Source organism: Sphaerodactylus townsendi, linkage group LG03 (assembly GCF_021028975.2).
Source record: "Sphaerodactylus townsendi isolate TG3544 linkage group LG03, MPM_Stown_v2.3, whole genome shotgun sequence".
NCBI lineage: Eukaryota > Metazoa > Chordata > Lepidosauria > Squamata > Sphaerodactylidae > Sphaerodactylus > Sphaerodactylus townsendi.
The window spans coordinates 18,010,479-18,030,826 of record NC_059427.1 but is presented as its reverse complement, the minus strand read 5'-3'; the positions used below and the strand labels follow the sequence as shown (position 1 = coordinate 18,030,826).

The 20,348-nt window shown below is 45.1% G+C and overlaps 1 protein-coding gene across 1 annotated transcript; it reads left to right on the top strand.

Annotated features, from left to right (window-relative positions):
- The first annotated feature begins 901 nt into the window (after positions 1-901).
- Positions 902-19,491, top strand: LOC125427728 (zinc finger protein 624-like). The gene is made up of 5 exons (XM_048487281.1): positions 902-953; positions 3,512-3,750; positions 10,315-10,435; positions 12,776-12,979; positions 15,552-19,491. Exons 1-5 carry the CDS (start codon positions 902-904, stop codon positions 18,608-18,610), a joined length of 3,675 nt encoding a protein of 1,224 aa, XP_048343238.1. The 3' UTR covers positions 18,611-19,491.
- Positions 19,492-20,348: the final 857 nt, after the last annotated feature.

Sequence of the window (20,348 nt, the reverse complement as noted above, 5' to 3'; positions counted from 1 at the left end):
AGAAAGAAAACATCAAAAGAAAAATATCAAAAGAAAAAAGAAAAAGATTTAAATGAATACTATTCTCATTTGTACATTCCTTAATCTAAAGTGTGGATATTTATATCTTCTCAGGCACACATACACACACCCTTGGGCTGGCTTCCTGGAGGAGAACATTAACACATCCTTTATTGAAGAAGCAAGCCTTTATTGGCATATTGGCATATTGAAGAAGCACGCCTTTATTGGCATAGACAACAGTACAACAGTAATAAAAAACAGATTAAAAAGCATATACAATACAGATTAGTTGAAATTCCATCATGCTTAGTCACATCCTTTATTAATTCAAATGCTTACACATCTCTAAATATGTGAGAAGGGTCAGGGTCAACTAAAACATATTTTAATAAATTCTGGGGGTTCACCGGTTATTATTAATAATATTAATATTATTTATTGGGTTTATAGACCGCCCTCCCCCGAAGGGTTACACCAGCAGTCCTTTCTGAACTCAGGAATGTTTATTCCTGGGACCTGTAAGTGCGCTAGTCAGTTATATGAATAGGGGGAGTGGGTAATATTGCTCTATCTTCCCATTAGTGGAGGAAAACACAGCTCAAAACCTCCTGCCTCCACTCCCAGTCCCCCCTGCCTCCACTCCCAGTCCTTGACACAGGTCCCATAACCTAGGAATCAAAGTTCCTTGGGTTAAAAAGAACGGCTTGGAAAGATCTGTGACCCTTGTGCCACGAAACTCTGCATCCAACCCTATAATTACAGCTAAAGTCCCAATTCCTGTTGTAGCTACAAATAGGACACAACCCACAACATTCACTTTTTATGTTTTTCCATACTAAGCCAGGAGTCAAAATGGTTGCCTTGCTGTATCAGGCAAAAGGTCCATCTATTTCTAACCATGCAGAGCATAGTTTCCCCTGTTGTTTGTCCCCAGGATCTGCGGACCAGAGGTAAACTGCCTCTGTACATGGGAGTTTCTTTTTATGGCTCAGTGTTTGTGAGAACTCACACAATGCCACAATTATGCTAAATGTAAAAGTGTGCTTTGGATGAAGTAGCACAGCTTAAAAACAACATTGAAAGGGACATGCCTCAAAACGTCATTTTCCTGTTACCTTTCATAGACCTTGGACTATGAAGACAATTGTTAGTTCCTGTTGGAGCTGCTTAAGGGAAAGCCATTAGAAGTAAGTTGATAAAAGAATAGGCAAGAGCTTTGCATTTGTTTTGAATTGCTTGGAAATCTGCTCCCTTAAGGGGACACTGAATGGAACTGGAATGGAATAAAACTGCCCTGGAGGCATACAAAAGGAGAAGAAAAATGAGCGGGCAGGGGGCGGGGGATGTTCAACTCCATTCAGGTCTAAGGGATGGGAAGGCCTTTCTCTGTCTCTGACTTTGGGGAATCCACACGGTGCAATATCATTTGCTCCAGAATCCATTCTGTAGCATCCTGATTCGTTGCGCAATGGAAAATGCTAGCAAGGGTCAAGTTCCAGCCATCGGCTTGAGCTCCCCTCTCTTAACACATGTAACTCTTATGTGCCGATATATGCAATCCTGTACTGTAGCAGAAGTCAACCTACCATCCACTTTTGATGCTGATTAGTCTGGCCCTAGGGGTGCCAAGTCTGGCTTGGAAAACTCCTGGAAATTTGGAGTCAGTGCAGGGAAGGGAGCTAATCAGAATGTGATGTCAGAGTCTACCCTGCAGGGCAGCCATTTTTTCCAGGAGAGCTGATCTCTGCAGTCCCGAGAGTGGTTGTCATTCCAAGCCACATCATGATGCTGGTAGTCCTACCTGGCCCTCGTTGACTGGAGTGGAAGAGCGGAGGCTCCTGTCTGAGTTGCCATCAACATAATGAAAAAGTCTATCAGAGGCTTCAAGTGTTGAATCCATGGCACAGTCTGGCCTGATCTTGTCAGACTTTGCTAAGCAGGGTGAGTCCCGGTTAGTATTTGGATGGGAGACCGCCTCGAAGTTTCAGGGATGCTATGCAGAGGCAGACTATGGCAAACCGCCTCTGAATGTCTCTGACCTTGAAGAAGATTTTGGATTTATATTCCCCCTTTCTCTCCCGTAGGAGACTCAAAGGGGCTGACAATCTCCTTGCCCTTCCCCCCTCACAACAAACACCCTGTGAGGGGGGTGGGGCTGAGAGAGCTCCGAAGAACTGTGACTAGCCCAAGGTCACCCAGACTAGCCCAAGGTCAACCAGCTGGCGTGTGTGGGAGTGCACAGGCTAATCTGAATTGCCCAGATAAACCTCCACCGCTCAGGCGGCAGAGCGGGGAATCAAACTTGGTTCCCCCAGATTAGAATGCACCTGCTCTTAACCACTATGCCTCTGCTTGAAAACTCTACAGGGTGACTATATGTTGGGTACAATGGGAAATAATGAGTATAGAAATTTCTATAATGAGTATAGAAATGGGCAGCTGAAACTTTTCCTGGCGTGGAGGTAAATAATATCTTATTATGTCTCTGTTCAGGGTGCATTTTTTTCTCCAAGTTTGTTGCAGCTCTGTCCCAATATTTGGAAGGGTCTAGTCAAGCCGGAAGCAGAATCTACCTTGCTTGTTTCCTTCTTGATCAGGACAGCTCAAATGACCTCTGGCAAGGGTGCTAGTCTGGAAGGGGGGGGGGGGAAATCCCCTTTAATTCTGTAGATGGGCCTTGACCTGGGTAGCCCAAGTTAGCCTGATCTCATCAGATCTCAGAAGCTTCGCAGGGTCGGCGCTGGCAACTACTTGGATGGGAGACCACCAAGGAATACCACTTTCGTGACACAGAAGCAGGCAGTGGCAAACTACCTCTGAAAGTGGCGTACGAGGTTAAGAGCTCGTGTATCTAATCTGGAGGAACTGGGTTTGATTCCCCGCTGTGCCGCCTGAGCTGTGGAGGCTTATCTGGGGAATTCAGATTAAGCATGTGCACTCCCACACATGCCAGCTGGGTGACCTTGGGCTAGTCACAGCTTCTCGGAGCTCTCTCAGCCCCACCCACCTCACAGGGTGTCTGTTGTGAGGGGGGAAGGGCAAGGAGATTGTAAGCCCCTTTGAGTCTCCTACAGGAGAGAAAGGTGGGATATAAATCCAAACTCTTCTTCTTCTTCCCTTGCAAACCCCACCAGGGGTTGCCATAAGTCAGATGTGACTTGATGGCAGAAAAAAAAAATCTGTAGATACATGATGGGAAAGTTTATGTTATGGAAAATTCCTGGCCACCCTCAAAACATCATTGACCATGGACACTTGTATGTCCTTATCAAAGCACAACATCTTGCAGCCTTTTTACTGCCACCTGCTGGGACAAAATCAACTGTGAATGAACGCAGTAACTTAACTGGTTGTGGTGGGTTTTTCCGGGCTGCGTGGCCGTGGTCTGGTAGATCTTGCTCCTAACGCTTCGCCTGCATCTGTGGCTGGCATCTTCAGAGGGGTTCACAACAAGTCCCGGGCGCCACACCGTGAAGGGAAAACGTTTCCTGCCTGGTTGAGGGGACAGGAGCCCAGTCAGGAGGCAAAGATGGCAACCGGAGGCGGCCACCAGGGGGCTCTGGCTGTGGGGAGGGGCGGGGAGGAAGGGGGCCATTGGGAGTCCAGCTGGCCCTGCGGAGGGGGAGGAGGAGGAGGAGGTCGCCTGCCTTGGCTGGTTGGAGGAAGGGTCGTTGGAGAAGAGCGGGATCCCCCTGCAAGCCTCTTGCCTGGGAAGCGATCCTTGAGTTTGGAGCGTGGAGGCTCCAGGTGAGTCCGGAGGGGAAGAGAGCCCCTGGTTTTCTTGCAATGGGGCGCGATGGGGATAAACCAGGACGGGAGGCCAAGAGACCCCCAAGGCGGCGAAGGGTTTAATGGCGAAGGTCTGCGGAGCGCCCCTTAGCCCCTGCCCGGCTCTGTCCTCCTAAGTTGGGTGGTTGGTTGGTTGCCCTTGGGCGTGAGTTGGGTGGGGTGTTTATCGGTAAGGATGGGTGGCTTGGGAGGAATCTGAGGGTGGAGGGGGAGGAGGGGTGTATTTTCACTAATAAGGGAGGATCTGGCTGGGTGAACGTGGACTGTTGCAGGGGGGCATCGCTTCCAGTTGCGACCTCCTTTGAGCCCTGTGGATTGGGCTTATTTGGAGAAGGATGTAAATCTGAATGGAACTTTCCTGCCTGGGATCAAAGTCCTTTCTGAACCTGGTCCTTCTCCCGCCTCAATAGGCTGCAGGACACGCGCCTCTTGTTTTGGATCAGGATCAACCCCAAACTCCTGGAGGAAGGGAAATGGCGTTGGTAGAGAGGGCTCAAGTAAGGGAGAGATAAGGAGGGAGCGAAGGTGAGAGAGAAGAATGACCCTCAAGGGAAAAGAGAGTGGAGACAGAAGCTGGGTTTTGGGCAGCGTGAAAAGAAGAGTCTTGGGATTTCTAGTTTAACATGCAAAATGGGGGTTGGGGCTCTAACATGTTTTCCTGCTGGAAACTGTATACAGTCAAGACAGACACAAAAGTTTGAAGCAACTGCTTTGAAAGGACAGTCCGTTCCTGTGATGTGGTGAGCGCGGACTCCTGAAAACTTCTGCAGAAATGTTTTTGATAGTATTGAAGGTACTACTTGATTCCTTTAAATTTCCTGCGGAGAAGATAAAAGGGGATTGGACAGGTTCATGGAGGGTATGTCGAAGAATGGGACCTGCAAGTTTGGAGGCAGAAGCTTATCAGAAGCTGGGGGGAGCAATCCACAGGCAAGGGGGGTTGTCTTCAGGCCTTGCTTGTTGACTTCCAGTTGCATTTGATGGGCTACTGCTGGTAAGAGGATGCTGGACTTGATGGACCATTGGTCTGATGCAGCATGACTGCTGTTAAGTCCATATGAACGATTTCCATTGTGCAGAGTTAAGTCTGATTCGGGGTGCCCTCTTAAACAGAACTACCCCCTTCTAAGTACATTGAAGTAAACAGACTTAGAAGGATGTAAATTTTAAGGACATAATTTTCAAGCAAATTGCTTATAATGGAAAGGTGTCTGCGCTCATAATTTTTAAGCTGGCACCTTTCTATTAACAAGGTGTTTTCTGGGCTGTGTGGCTGTGGTCTGGTAGTTTTTGCTCCTAAAATTTCAAATGCATCTACAGCTGGCATCTCTCTCTCCGTGGCACAGTGTGAAGGTTTGCTCTAAAATTATGAGCGCAGGGATCTTTCTATGAGCCATCAAAATTTTTGTTACATATTTTTGGTTTGGGGCAAGTGAAGTAAAAAAACTGAAACAGATTTCAGTTTAAATTTTTGTTGTTGCTTATTTACCCAGTAATGTTGCAGGAACACTTTATTACATGACAATATAAATGACACGGGCACTTTATCAACATAGAATTGCTCTTAAAATATTAAGCCCGTACATGTTTTTTTTCCCGGTTGCATTTGTCTTTCATGCAGCAGCAGAGACCAGGAAGTCTTTGTCCATAAACAAGAGAAAGGCAATTCGTACAAGAACTGCATGGCCTGGGCAGTTTTCCTTGTCTTTCCTAGCTCTGGGGCATTCCAGTATAGCTAGAACATCAGCTGCTGCTTTGTAATATTTCTCTGGTACAGCTCTTTGCATTAAAGTGTTTTTCTGTAGATTGCTTTTGAAAACCAGATCTGGGCTCTTAATTCAATATAGCACAGGTTAATTTGGGTGTCTTCAAGGAAGGAGAAAGTTCCATGGTTTATTTTAGCCAGTGCAGTTGAATCCTTTTCCAGATGTATTTATCCTTGATTTCTTACGGGAAGGATGGTTCACACATATTTGGTATGACTGGGGGAATCTTTTTGATTGTTTTTAGTACTGCATATGACGTTGATGCTAAATTGGATTTAACCTTTTACAAAACCAGAAAGGTAGCAAGTTAGCTTCTCACACTTGTATGTGTTCTTTATTTTCTTGCTTTTTTATCTTTAATCATGGATGTTTGTTTTATCATTTGATTTATAGATTGATTTATTATTCCACGTTTGCAGTTAGAATTCAAGTGACTTTCAAAAAATGGTTTCTTGATTGAACACTAATGGGAGGATTTAGAATTATGTAAAAAATGTTTCAGTTGGACCATCCCAAGCATCCGGTTTCCAGAAGTGCCCAAACAGATAGCCTCGGGGAAACCTACAGGCAGAGCATGAGCCAACAGTCCTCCTCACTATGTCTTTCGTGTTCGGTATTCAGAGGTATCCTGCCTCTGAACATGGAGGTTCCATTTACCCACAGTAGCCATTGTGGCTAAATTGTGTTGGAAGCAGAAAATGTGTATTTTAAAAACAGGAAAAAGTACAAATGAGTACAGTTAAAGTATATATACAGAGTGGTTGCAAGTAGCTATGTTGATCCAAAGCACAGTCCATAAACAGAAGCCACTCAGTAAGCTTTATTACTGACCAAAGCAACGTGAAACAGTGTGGAAGCATTAGCATTTTCTAGAACTCCTCATGAGGCTGTATATGTGGGGGTGGGATAGAGGTGGGAGGTTTTAGGCCATGATCTTCATGCCTTGCCTTATCCGCATCCTCCTGTGTAAATCAGAGCAGGTATGCAGGTTTGAAGTGGGGCTGGTTATCGGGTTGTACTCTCAGCCTTCTAGGAAGGAGCATTAGCTGTTGACCAAATCTGAAGACCCAACTAAAGTGAAGCCAGTGCAGATGCATATATCTTCTTATAGATCCCCATTGTTATAGAAACATTTTATTTAATTTACCTAGTGCATTCCTTGCCTTTCCCCCCACTAGGGATCCAGCACACCTTACCTTATTCTCCTGTTCTCCATTTTATCGCTGTGTTCTCCATCCCTACCCTGTGAGGTAGGCCAGGCTCAGCTTATGTCACTGACCAACAGTCACCCACCAAACCTCCAGGGCACAGTGGGGATCTGAATCTGAGTCTTCCAGATCCTAACTGAATACTCCAACTACTACACAACACTGCCTTCAAGGTTCTACAGAACTGATTTCTATCCCACCCCTCCTCCGCTGCGGTGGGGCTCAGGGCAGCTAACAACATGTAACTTATATCATTTAAATCTGGTGAATGTATGAATGCATAAAACTAACATCAAATTAAAATATAAATATATCTTAACATAACCCTAAAAACTCAATGGCATGCAATCTTTCCCCTGATATATTGTCGAAGGCTTTCACGGCCGGAATCACTTGGGTGCTGAGTGGTTTCCGGGCTGCGTGGCCGTGTTCTAGCAGCATTCTCTCCTGATGTTTCGCCTGCATCTGTGGCTGGCATCTTCAGAGGATCTGATAGTAGGAATGGAAAGCAAGTGGAGTATATATACTGTGAGGTCAAAAGGTGAGGCCCTCTGAAAAGAGTAGCCTGGCATGTGAGTCACAAAGAAGTCTGTAGCCTGGGAGTAACAATGATAGATTGTTTCCCCAGATAGATTGTTTAAGTTGATGATTGCTATCCCTAAACAAAAAAAAATCAGTGCTGTTATTTTAGTATTGATTCCGTTTCAATTTCTTATTATTGTATTCTCACTCAGTACTACTCCAAAAAGGAATATTTGCTTGTTTCAGCTCTTTATTTTTTCATAAAAACTGTATCAAAATGACAGTATCATGTAGTAATAATAAAAATATAATTTTTGCTCAAACATGACAGTTTCTCTAGGCAGTTTTGAAGAAATATGATGAAATCAAAATGTTTACCTATCTGAAGATCCTGCCTCTTCCAACATCTTCCTTTTCTCATATTCATCAGAGCACTTTTCATTATGTTCCTTAGTTTTGGCTACCAGGTGTTGCATTTCTTTGTTGCAGTGTTTGCCCGCATGCCAGCCTTACCCATAACTAGAGGAACTAGAAATCACTAGAAGTAATCACAAATATATCTAAATCTCAACATGGCTACTTAAACTGAGAGATTAGAGCCATGAACAGACAAGACTGAACTTTCTGCCAATCAGAAGAAAGCCTCAGGTTTTCAGAAAAATCTGAAATTAAAAAAAAAAAAACACAAGCAAACAACCTCTTCCCCAAAATTAGACAGTTAAAATAATACTAGCAGCACCTGTAGCATTAAGAAATGAATGACTGGTTAGTGACCATGATGGAGGTTAGTAGACAACCAAAACAGTATTGCCCGCCTTCAAGCCTTGGTTTCTGTCAATAAAAGGTACGGGCAGTGCCCTTTACAGGACTGTTCTGGCCTTTCAGGGAAAACACATGAGGGCTTAGCTTAGCAGCATCCCATCAATTATTCAGGGTCAACTTCTTGTTACTGTTCAACATCAGCTAACCCAAGAAAGCTAGTACAATGTAGTGCTAATTCTAGGAGATCCGGGTGTGAGTGCTTGCTCTGTCATGGAAACTCATTGGTCCAGTTATACGCTTTCAACCTGATCTACATCATCGGAAAGTAGGAAATGGATTAGAGGGAAATAATGTAAGTTGCTTTGGGTTCCTGTTGGGAAGATAAGTGGGTATGAATGAAGGAAAAAATAACAAATATAGCTGAAAGGAGCTAAAGTTTGGTGGGTGGGACAGAAGAAGAGAAGGAAAGATTAGAGTATGGGAGCTGCAGGAAGAGGGAAAGAGCAAACGGTATGGGGAGGAGAATACAGGGGAAAGTGAGGTGCCCCCTACAAATTCTTGCAGGTCCCCCACTTTGCAACTTGGTCTTGCCCAGTGGATGGTTTCACAGAACAGGGCCCACCCCAGTTCAGTCACTGGAACGGCACACAGTTTCTTGTGTAGAGTTTGCTAGGGAGAGGGAAGTAGGAGAGGCTGAATTCAGGGCAGATAAAGGTAGGTTGGCTTATGGTTAGGAAGGAGAGAACGAAGTGGGAAAAGGGAAGAGTCTATGGTAGCTTTCAGGACAAGGAAAGAGGAAGCAGTGGAGAGGAGAAACTGAGATGCTCCCCAAAAGTCCTCGTAGTCTCCCACTTGTCAATATTTCCAATTCTCGACATGACCCAAAGTTTGGACTCTTAAATCTGGAGACTGGAGCCATGGACAGAAAAGAGAGACCTGCAAACTGGAGAGGTGGGGAGACAGAACACAATGGAGTGTTAAAATCCCCCAGAATACTAGAGGCCACACCTATGGTTTGAAGAAGAAGGAAGAAGACACTTTCTCTACTGTAAGGAGACTCAAAGGGGCTGACAATCTCCTTTCCTCCCCCCTCCTCACAACAAACTCCCTGTGAGGTAGGTGGGGCTGAGAGAGCTCCGAAGAACTGTGACTAGCCCAGGGTCACCCAGCTGGCATGTGCTGGAGTGCACAGGCTAATCTGAATTCTCCAGTTAAGCCTCCACAGCTCAGGTGGCAGAGCGGGGAATCAAATCCGGTTCCTCCACCTGCTCTTAACCGCTACGTCACTGCTGCTTTAAGAGCTTAATGTCCTTAGTCACCATTGGTAGGCAACCACACAGCATTGCCAGCAGGTTTCAGCCTTGATTTCTGGCATTAAAAGGCAGAGGGAGGAGACAGGGCCATTTCTAGGGATGGTTTGACCTTTGAAAGAGGAGTCATTTGGGGTCTAGGCCACCAGCAACAAATGGGTTACTTGATACCACACAACTTGCATGACTCATCAAGGTCTTGCTGCTTGCTACTGTTTAACAACAACTGTCCCATGAAAGGTTATAGAGTGTTATAGTGTTATAGAGTTTTATAGTGTTATAGTATTATAGAGTTTCAGACTAGGATCTGGGAGATGCAGGTTCAAATCCCCACTCCCCATGGAGGCTCACTGGGTATCTTGGGCCAGTTAAACATTCTCAGCTTAACTCGCTGGGTTGTTGCATGAATAAAACGGAGGAGAGGAGAAGGATACAAGCTGCTCTGAGTCATCACTGGGGAGATAGACGGGGTATAAATGGAATAAATATAGCTGAAGATGGGGAGAGATAAAAGACAGGTTGTTTCAAAGGAGGGAAGAAAGCAGGGATGAGGGAGAGGTTATGGGGGCTGCCAGGGAAGGGAAAGAGGAAATAATAGGGGAGTGTTAAATGAGATGCCTCTTGTAGGTTCTTGCTGGTCTCCCAATCTGTAATGTGAATTTGAAGGTTTTGAAGCAATCCTCAGAAGCCCAGGGAATCGCCATAAGTTGTACGCAGAAGCAAGAAACCACATGCATAGTTGTATATTCTTATTTTCCCCTCAAATCCTATAAACTGGGTCAACTTTCTGCTGAACCGGGAAACTTTTAAAAAGTGCAGCTGACATTCAATCCTGAGCAGTATTAACTATATTTACTTAGAGTGTGGTTTGTTCCTAACGAAACATCTCCTTCCTATATAAATGAGTGGCTAAAGCTGCCAATTCCAGGGAAACTTTTTTGGTGGTTGTTTCAGGTGCCGGAAGCCTTTGTGGAGGTGACTGTGTGTTCCAGCGAAGGGCAGTGTCCGCTCATGGGCCGCCGTCGGAGAGTCTTGTACAAGAACGTCATGCAGGAGAACAGCATGGCTTCGCTTGGTAAGGATTCCACAGCAAAAAGTCTGCGATTGCTGAAATTACCCCTCAGCTGTGCTTTGCAGTGCTCAAATGCCAGCAGCCCCCAAAACGTGGGGGAGCATCCTTGTCCAGAACGGCAGAGGTAGACAGACATCTATACGTGCTCTCCTATATGTGCTCTCTTCCTACACATATACATGATTCATCCAATACAATAACAATACAATGTGAGACCAAAGGGAGAAAAAGACACCCAACCCACTTATACCAGGGATTACGTTTCTATTGAAGAAGAAGAAGAAGAAGAGGAGGAGGAGGAGGAGGAGTTTGGATTTATATCCCCCCTTTCTCTCCTGCAGGAGACTCAAAGGGGCTTACAATCTCCTTGCCCTTCCCCCCTCACAACAAACACCCTGTGAGGTAGGTGGGGCTGAGAGAGCTCCGAGAAGCTGTGACTAGCCCAAGGTCACCCAGCTGGCGTGTGTGGGAGTGTTCAGGCTAATCTGAATTCCCCAGATAAGCCTCCACAGCTCAGGCAGCAGAGCTGGGAATCAAACCCGGTTCCTGCAGATTAGATACACGAGCTCTTAACCTCCTACACCACTGCTGCTCATTTTCTGTTTTCCTGCTATTTTAGTCGGGTAGTGTGTTCTGTAATATATTAATATCTTATCCTTGTAAGCACACCTTGGTAAAACTCTAATTCATATGTTTCTTTTGTCTCCCAAAGGGCCCTGAGTGTTGTATTTCAGTGTACGTGGTATTTCTGATGGATTGGTTTTTATGAATGCATTGCTGTGTTTGTATTAATTGATATTTCTATGAACTGAGGCTGGTTGGTCCCTTGTGGTCTCATTGCTCGACCCAGTCACTTCCGTCTGTTTGTTCGCCTCACTTTTGGTTGCTGCTTTCCCATTCACTTGTGTTTGTTTATGCCGCTTGTGTAGATGTATGTATGTGAAAAGTCAGTCAACTGACCTCTGGAGACCCCAGCAAAGGGCTTTCAAAGCAGGTGAGAAGCAGAGGTGATTTACTGTTGCCTTCGTTTGCAGAGTCTTCCTTGAAGGTATCCCTTCAAAGTAGTGATGTTGCTTAGCTTCCGAGATCTGATGGTCTGCAACCTGCGGCTCTCCAGATGTTCATGAACTACAATTGCATCTCTCTCTCTCTCTCTCTCTCTAATCTAATATTAAATTTATATACTGCCCGTCCTCCGAAGGGCTCTGGGCGGTGCACAACAAAAATACACAACAATAAAACACACAAAATACAGAATATAAATAAATTAATTATAAATAGACCCTTAAAATACAGCATCCAGTACAAATTATCAGCGTCCATTAAAACCACATTAAAACCTTCCCAAGAGGGGGGGAACGGAGGGTCCTTCCCAAGAGGGGGGAACGGAGGGTCCCAAGATGTTAGGGACCCAAGAGGTAAAGGAGGATAAAAACAAAGAGAAGGAGGGGGCCATCCAGTTGGCCATGCTGGCAGGGGCTGATGGGAATTGTAGTTCATGAACATCTGGAGAGCCGCAGATTGCAGACCCCTATGCTATGCCATCTTCTCTCCCTTATATCATTTATACCACGCTTTTCTCCCCTGTGGAGACTCAAAATGGCTCACAGAAGTCTCCCCCCCTTCCTCATTTGTCCTTACAACAACCTTGTGGGGGTAGGTTAGATTGAGAGTGTGTGCACCTGGCACTCAGTCACCTAGCAAACTGCCATGGCAAAGTGGAGGGAGGAGGAGTTAAAACCTGGGCCTGCCAGATGCTAGTCTGGAACTCCACCCACTATGCCAGATTTTTAGGACATGGTCACTGAAATGTGATGATGACCTCAAATATACAAAGCTGCTGTTTGACTGAAACTAGTCATTAAGCCTCTTGTTTTGTTAAATTTTAATCTGGAGAACGGGGTTTGATTCCCCACTCCTCCACTTGAGTGGCAGAGGCTTATCTGGTGAACCAGATGTGTTTCCACGCTCCTACATTCCTGCTGGGTGACCTTGGGCTAGTCACAGTTCTTCGGAACTCTCTCAGCCCGACCTACCTCTCAAGGGGCCTGTTGTGGGGAAAAGAAGGGAAAGGAGCTTGTAATCCACCTTGAGTCTCCTTACAGGAGAAAAAGTGGGGTATAAATCCAAACTCTTCTTCTTCTAAAAGTGAAGGCTGATGGATCGATCACACCAGAGCCGCTATAGTCTTGTGCTATTCTAAGTTTTGGCATGATCAAAGCCATACAAAATCTCAGGAGGCCGTATTCCCTGAGCACCTGTGAAGCTTGCTTCATTACCACGCTTGCATACGTGTTGGCTCATGGAATAAAATGAGTGACAACTGTTTTCCATCCATTTCAGGTGTGATTCCTGTCCGGGCTGCTGAGTTGGCCACTCACTTGGAATGCAAGGAAGAGGCCTTCGTTCTGGAACTCCAGAGCTCCGATGAGAACGCTGACGAAGGGCCAGTTAAACCAACCCTGAAACAGTTACCAAAGGGAGGGATGTGGTGGGCGCGATACAGAAGCCCTGTTGCGTACGCCAGTTCCGACTCCTCCAACTCAGGTCAGGACAGCCTGTGAAAAGCATGTGTTTAAAAGTCTTCATTGAATCCACTGCTTACCAGTTACGCAAAATTCTGCAGTTTCAGAGCGTAGGGCAAATTTGCGACCTCTTAAGATTTTCCTGTGCAGTAGAATTGCATCTGCTCCAATCTGATCACGTAATGTCCTCTTTTTCTTCGGCTGTTTTGAATTTTGGCGAGTCTTTCAAACCTGACACTGAAAAATTACCAGCCGCAGAGCTACATGCTGGGCTCATTTTGGCCAAACCCACATTCAACTCAGTTCTGGGTCCAAAGCTGACGCAGACTTTGGAGGCAGTACCGCCAAGCCCAGGTGGACTTTAGAGGAAGTGTTCAGCAGGTAAGTGGGAGGGAAAGGGGTGCGCGTTCCCTCCCTCTTTTTTTAATGGTGACAAGCCAAAACAGCCCCCAAAGTGACCAAAAAAAAGAATCGGCATTTTTCAGGATCCACTTTCGGGCCCCTTCCACACACGCAAAATAATGCATTTTCAAACCACTTTCATAACTGTTTGCAAGTGAATTTTGTCATTCCGCACAGCTTCAAAGAGCATTGAAAGCAGTTTGAAAGTGCATTATTCTGCACGTGCGGAATGAGCCTTTGACTCCCTTAAATTGCTACAATTTTTTTCCAACAAAATAAACCTGGAAAAAAACCAAACCAACTTTTTTTCAAGTTTATTTTGGGCTCAGCTTTTATGCGCATGTATAGCCCTACCATGTTGTATTAAATTTCCTTTAAACTATATCTGATGTCCTCACGTTTTTGTTTTAGGGAGAGGAAAAAATTAATGCTACACAAGGAGCAAGCCGACATCATTAGCTTGTCCTCCCTTCTTAGCACAGTGACCATTTTTTCTTTTCAAATTATTACTGGCATTGCCTTTCTCCAAATCCAAATCCAAAACCTTTATTAGGCATAAAACCGGTGTGTGTCAAGAATTCCAAATACAATACAAAGATCATTATTGCACAACTTGCAGTACACAGAGTAAAAAATATAGCAACAGCTTCAGAGATTTTAACATTAGAGTTATTTAGAAGCTTAGCCATTTTTATCTTATCAGAAAGGAGCATAAATCCTGTTGGTAATACAGTTCTCCAATCAGTTCTGATGTTGTTGTATTTTTGAACAGTGAAGCAGAATATGAGAAAGTGAATCAGTTGTATCAGGACAAAATCGACAGCAACGCTCATTTTGTGGAATACTAGAGAAGCGACCTTGAAGATGTGTACTGAGGGAAAAGAGTTACACCTTGCTCTAGTCATGACCCATCTGCAATTGTAATTAACAAGTTGTTCCAGGTATATAGCAGGGCTAGATTTCTGAGGGATAATCCCAAAGAATATTGGAGAGCAAGAGCTTTGCGCTTTGCTCAGGAGAAATTGATATTCTTGATCGAATAATCTAGTCTTTAAGCAATGGTAAATCTCCAGAGCGGTGAGCATTTGTAGGGCCTCCCAAGAGAAGCCCATGGAAAAGATCTTTTTTTCAATATGTAGCCACCATTTCGAAAACATTGCCTTTCTCTTGTGGACAGAAAGCGTCTAATTGAGACTGATAAAAATCACTCAAATCAATTCCCATAGACAAATAAACAGCAGACAAAGTATTCATCCGCTTGTGGAAGGATTTTTCTTTAGAAGTTTGGCCTAACACCATTTCTAGAACTACAGTAAGTTGGAAGCCTAGTGTGTTCTGTAAGGCTGATCCATAATGGAGGGGTAACCAACAGAGAGAGCCTACAAACAGGCAGAGGCTGACTGACCTTCTCCCATGAGTGTATAACTCACAGGTTGTTGCTGGAAGACCAGAATTGCTATTTGCGGAGAGGAGATCCTTTAGGTATGTGGATCCCAAGCCCGGAAGTGCTTTAAAGGTACCAGTACTTCCTGGAAACATGTGGGCAAGTGGCATACTGTTCTTGACACAGGCACAGTGCATGAACTCTGGCTGGGAGCAGCTTACAAATATCACCACATTTTGCAACAGTTTGAATGTCAAGGATGTTTTCACAGGCAGCCCTGTGTAGAGCACATTACAGTAGTCCAGCCATTAGTTTGTCATAGTTCAGATCTTCCATATAAGTAGCTGTTCGTAATCATGGAGGCATTTTGGGTAATGTCTCATTTCCTGATTGCTACCACTTACGAAGACGTCAACTTGTGAGTTGTGAGCCAGTCCTTCCGCCTCCTCCACATTTAACAGATAAAATGCTGCCTATAGTCACTTGTGGTCATGAGCAGCTGGTCACCTGTCAAAAGCCCACAGAGGCTTCTGTGATTGCATAGAGTGGCCACTGCTGAACTGAGGCGCGGACAGGAAGTCCCTGGCTTCATATTTCACTCCATCACCATTACACAAATGCTCAGGAGGAATGCCTGTCTTTCTGGATCGGGTGGGAGATAGAGCTGAACTCCGTACCCATAACCCTGTCTAGCTAACTTGGCGCTGTTCATCCCTTTGTCTGCCCCTCCGCTGTGTCCTTTTCCATTCTTCTCCGGCTCTGATGTAACCTGCTTTTGTGAATTCTGTCTCCCTTTTTCTGCCTATAGATGATGAACTAGAGAGTGAAGAAGAAAAGCCTCAGCGTGGAGGTCAGAGGCTAATGGTTACCCACCGAAATTTGTTGGCCAGTTCTGAAGGGGACGGGTCCCAGAACCTCAAACTGAGACACACTTGTAAAAGTGGCCCCCAGCAGAAGAAACATCCCCCAAACCGGGTCGGTGTTATTGGCGAGAGCTCCGTCAAAGAAAGGGCTGCAGCGGGAGACCATCGGAGCACCTGCCCAGACTGCGGCCAGTCCTTCAGATCTAAATTATCTCTTTCGAACCACCAGAGGAAGCACACCAGGGAGAACCCCTACGAATGCTCTTGCTGTGGAGAAAAGTTCACAGCCAAAAAAGTCCTGGCTGCTCATCAGATGAGGCACGCAGAAGAAAAGGGTTACAAATATCCCAGCAGTATGAAAACCGCTTCAAAGCTTCAAATAGTCAATCCAGAAGAGAGACCCCACAAATGTACTCAGTGTGGGAAGAGGTTTAAGGTGAAGTTCCACCTTGAACGACATGAAAAGAGTCACAGCAAAGAGAGGCCTTATAAATGTCCCAGCTGTGGGAGGGGCTTCCTTCTAAAGGACTATCTTAACAAACACCAAAAAATCCACAGCAGGCAGGAAAAGTGTACATCTCCCAAGACTGTACAATTAGCAAGGGTGGAAAGTTCACCTGTTGCACCTAAAAAGAAACCGTCCTTGGACCCTGAGAGAGCCATTGCACTGAACACCAGGCATCAGAGATTCTTTCTAAAACACTACGAATGCCAATTTTGCGGAAGATGTATGCGTGCCAAGAGTTTGCTTGTTGCTCATGAGAGAAGTCATAGGGATGAGAGGCGCTATAAATGTTCCCACTGTAATAAAAGCTTTTATCATAAGCATCATTTTGAGAAACACAAGAGAATCCACCTGAGAAGGCAGCCAGAATGCAGACCTCCCAAGAGGATGAAACGGCCAAGCGCAAAGAGTTCCCCGTCTGATTGTGGAAACTTCCACACTACAGAAAATCCTTCTAAAAGCCCTGTTGATAGGAAAATCATCCCTCGCAACCTTCACCTTGCTCAGCGCCTGAAATGCCTGCGCAAGACAAAGATCTTTAAATGTCGGTATTGTGGGAAACGTATGAGCCAAAGTAGTTCTCTCGTGAATCATGAGAGAATTCACAGAGGAGAGAGACCCTACAGATGCCAGGATTGTGGAGAGAGTTTCCGTCGAAAACACCACCTTGACAGACACTTGGTAACCCACAGAAGTGGGAAACCCTTGAAGCATAGGAAGAACGTGAAACGATTGAATGTGAAGAGTTCCCTTCCTGGAGGAATCAACACTAGGCAGAAACCTGATAAGGACTTGGTCAAGGAACATACTGTCACTCACAGCTCACGTTTCGCTAGGCAACCAGAAACCCGTTCAGAAGATGAACTCTACAAATGTAAGTTTTGCGGGAAAGTCTTGCAAACCAAGAATTCATTTCTCAGGCATGAGAGATCCCACAAGGGAGCGAAGCCATACACTTGCCTGGAGTGTGGGAAAAAGTTCTCTCAAAAGAATTATCTTGGATGCCACCAGAGAAGCCACATGAGAAAGAAGCCTTTTAAATGCTCAGACTATGGAACAAGGTTGACCCGGCAAAATACCTCCCTCCGTTGCGGGAGCCCTCAGGAAAGAAAGCTGCCCTTTTCATGCCTGAAATGTGGGAAGAGTTTTCATGAGAATTATTACCTCAGGAGACATCAAAAGATTCACACTGGCGCAAAACCCTTCAAATGTGCCACATGTGGGAAAGGCTTCATTCAGACCTGGCATCTGAGGAGACACGAGAGAGTCCATCTGAAAGAAAGAAATCTCAAACAGCCTGCTGAGCCCGAGGAAAGGCAATTATTTCCCAGTCCTGCAAACGGAAACTCGCCTGAAAGGAAGGATCAGAGGGATCCACCTGTAACTATCAATGGGCAGAAGGCAAGTAAAAATGACCTCGGTCAGCTGGTCCCACCAACAAAGTGTCCCCAAAAGATTATCCTCCAGGGCCTCAAGAATGAAAAGGTCCATGCTGGTCAACCGCTGGAAGAATGTCTGGCGAGCCCAGTAAGAAAGTCTAAACGAGAAGCACAGCTGGCTGGGAAGCCGTGCAAGTCTTGCTTCTGTCAGCAAGAGGAACCAGGAATGACACCTGGAAGGAAATCTAAAGAGACTCTGACCTGCACGAAGGTAAAAGCTGACATCAGTCTTCAAAGGAAGCCCCAAGTAAATATTTCCTCAAATATGTCTAAAAGGCTGCTAAAAAGTCCCAACTCAAGAGAAGCCGTTCTTGATGAGGAATCCCAGCCAACGTTCTCTGGAGAATTCAAAATGGAGGCTGATGAAAATCCTGTGCTAGGGAACTCTGTAGAACTCTATAGAACTTCTATAGAACAGCAGGAAGTGCTAGGGAAGAGAGCATTTGTCTTTCCGAGTTGCATAGCAGAAAAATCTGAGCCCATTGACATCAGTGAGCTCCAAACATTACCAAGGCTTCCCGAAAGCCATGTCGAGAACAGTAGCCAACAAGTTCAAGCAACAAATGAGCTCAAAGGTACCGTTGTTCACAACTTGGGCATGGCTTCTGCCAATTGGCAGTTTGATGCGCAACCGGCATCATTAAAAACTGTGGAAAAACTCACTCCTCAGTGGAAGGCGAGAACCAGTGACGACCAGCAAGGGAAGGCAGTGAAGAGAGAACCTGAAACAGATGCTTCTGAGGGAGAAGTTGGTATTACTCCCGGTAGATCGGAAAAACTTGCATGTACGATATGCAAGAAGGCCTTTAGGAGTCGAGTAAACCTTATGATACACGAGGACTACCACACTAGGCAAAGACCTTTTCAGTGCAGTCAGTGTGTGAAAAGGTTCTGTGCTTTACCAACCCTTAACGTTCACATGCGAATCCACACTGGAGAGAAACCATTCAAATGCTCCGAGTGCCCGTTCCGCTGTAATGTCAGCTCAAATCTTAGTCGGCACAAGCGAACCCACACTTCACGACCAGAGGACCCCAAGCCTCAAGGCCACCCTCTGTGAAACGGCTTTTGGTTCAATACAGTCTCCTGCTCCCACTTAAAACCCACTTTCGGGAGGAGGGAGGCACCTTTTCGAGTGCTTTCTGACACTCAATGGGCGCGTTTTCACACACCAGAACTTCCTCAACCTGCACAGAAGATTCAAACACAGTTCGGAGACCAGTGAATGGCCCAAGGAGGAACAGCACACCCATCCCCCTGGAGGGGATTCCTAGGGTGCGTGATCAGTGCAGCACAGCACATGAAAGGTGAAAGCAAGGATCTTGGGTTGGATTTTAGCATTTTCCCCCACTGTGCACTGAAGGCAAAGACAGCTCTCATTTATGCTTGGCTTTTCTTCTTCCGTACAAGCTGAGCTTCTTGGGAAACTCTGTGTAGATCAGATTGAGCCTTCCTTGATATTGCATTTCATTTTCTCCATACAGCTAGGACAGACCTCTGCTAAACACTTCCTTGGGCCAGTGAACCTTTTGGACCTTGTTCTGTGCCCCAACTGAATCCTTCTTCTTACACGTGGATCTCATTTCTCCAGTACTGACTGCATCTTATCGATTTTTATGCGGGTCTGATGCTGGAAGATCCAGTAATTCGCATTTTTAGCCAAATATGTGTACATGGTTTTGTTGACGTTGATCATCTTAGATCTCTAACTTGGCAGTATAAGTCCCAGTGCTGATTGGCTCATTCAGAGAAATCACATGATGCAGGCTTTCTTGGCCCAAACCATTTTAAGAGGGGTGGATAGAAATTCAGGGGTTTGATATCTCTCCCCCACCCCATGCAAAATACTGCTAGGAGCCATCCATTCAGTTTTCCACATTGCGACACTAATTCCTAGTGCCAGTGTTTCCTCTGGGAAAGAAGAAGAGTTGGATTTATATCCCCCCCTCCCCCTTCTCTCCTGTAGGAGACTCAAAGGGGCTTACAAACGCCTTTCCCTTCCCCCCCTCACAACAAACACCCTTTAAGGTAGATGGGGCTGAGAGAGCTCCATAGAGCTAGGACTAGCCCAAAGTCACCCAGATGGCATGTGTTGGAGTGTACAGGCTAATCTGAATTCCCCAGATAAGCCTCCACAGCTCAAGTGGCAGAGCGGGGAATCAAACCCAGTTCCTTCAGATTAGAGTACACCTGCTTTTAATTACTATGCCACCGCTGCTCCTATTGTTTAGGCATTCAGGTTTTCTTTTTAAAAATCATTTTACATATTTCTCTGAAGTATTGGTCAACAGCCACACTTCTAATAAAACTAATTCATGTTACCTTCTGTTAACTAGGTTGATTTGATGTAAATGTTGTTTTAATGTCCTTGAGTGATTCCTTTCTGTACAAATCTCCACTGAAGATTTTCCCTACCCCATCGATCTGAGGATTTTGTCCCCTTTAATAAATGGTTTACATTTTGGTCATTGATAGATATTTTTAAAGTGTCTGTTATGCAATAAACCAGTATCTTTTTAAAAATTACAGACGTAATCATATGCAGTTCTTTAGTTTATTGTAATAGAACCTGTCTGATCCTTTGTATTTTGCCTTTTCTTTGAGCTAGTGTTCCCAATTACTTTCTTCTATACTAATTTGTACCTGTTTGGCACCGAAATAATGTGTAAATGGGAAAAGTTGGTGTGAGAAAGAAAGAAATGTTGATTGTCGTCCCCCCTCCTCCAGTCATGTCACTCTGTAGTCAGAGTCTCTCAAAACAATTTGCATTTTTGATGCTTTAGACGGAAAAACAGTAA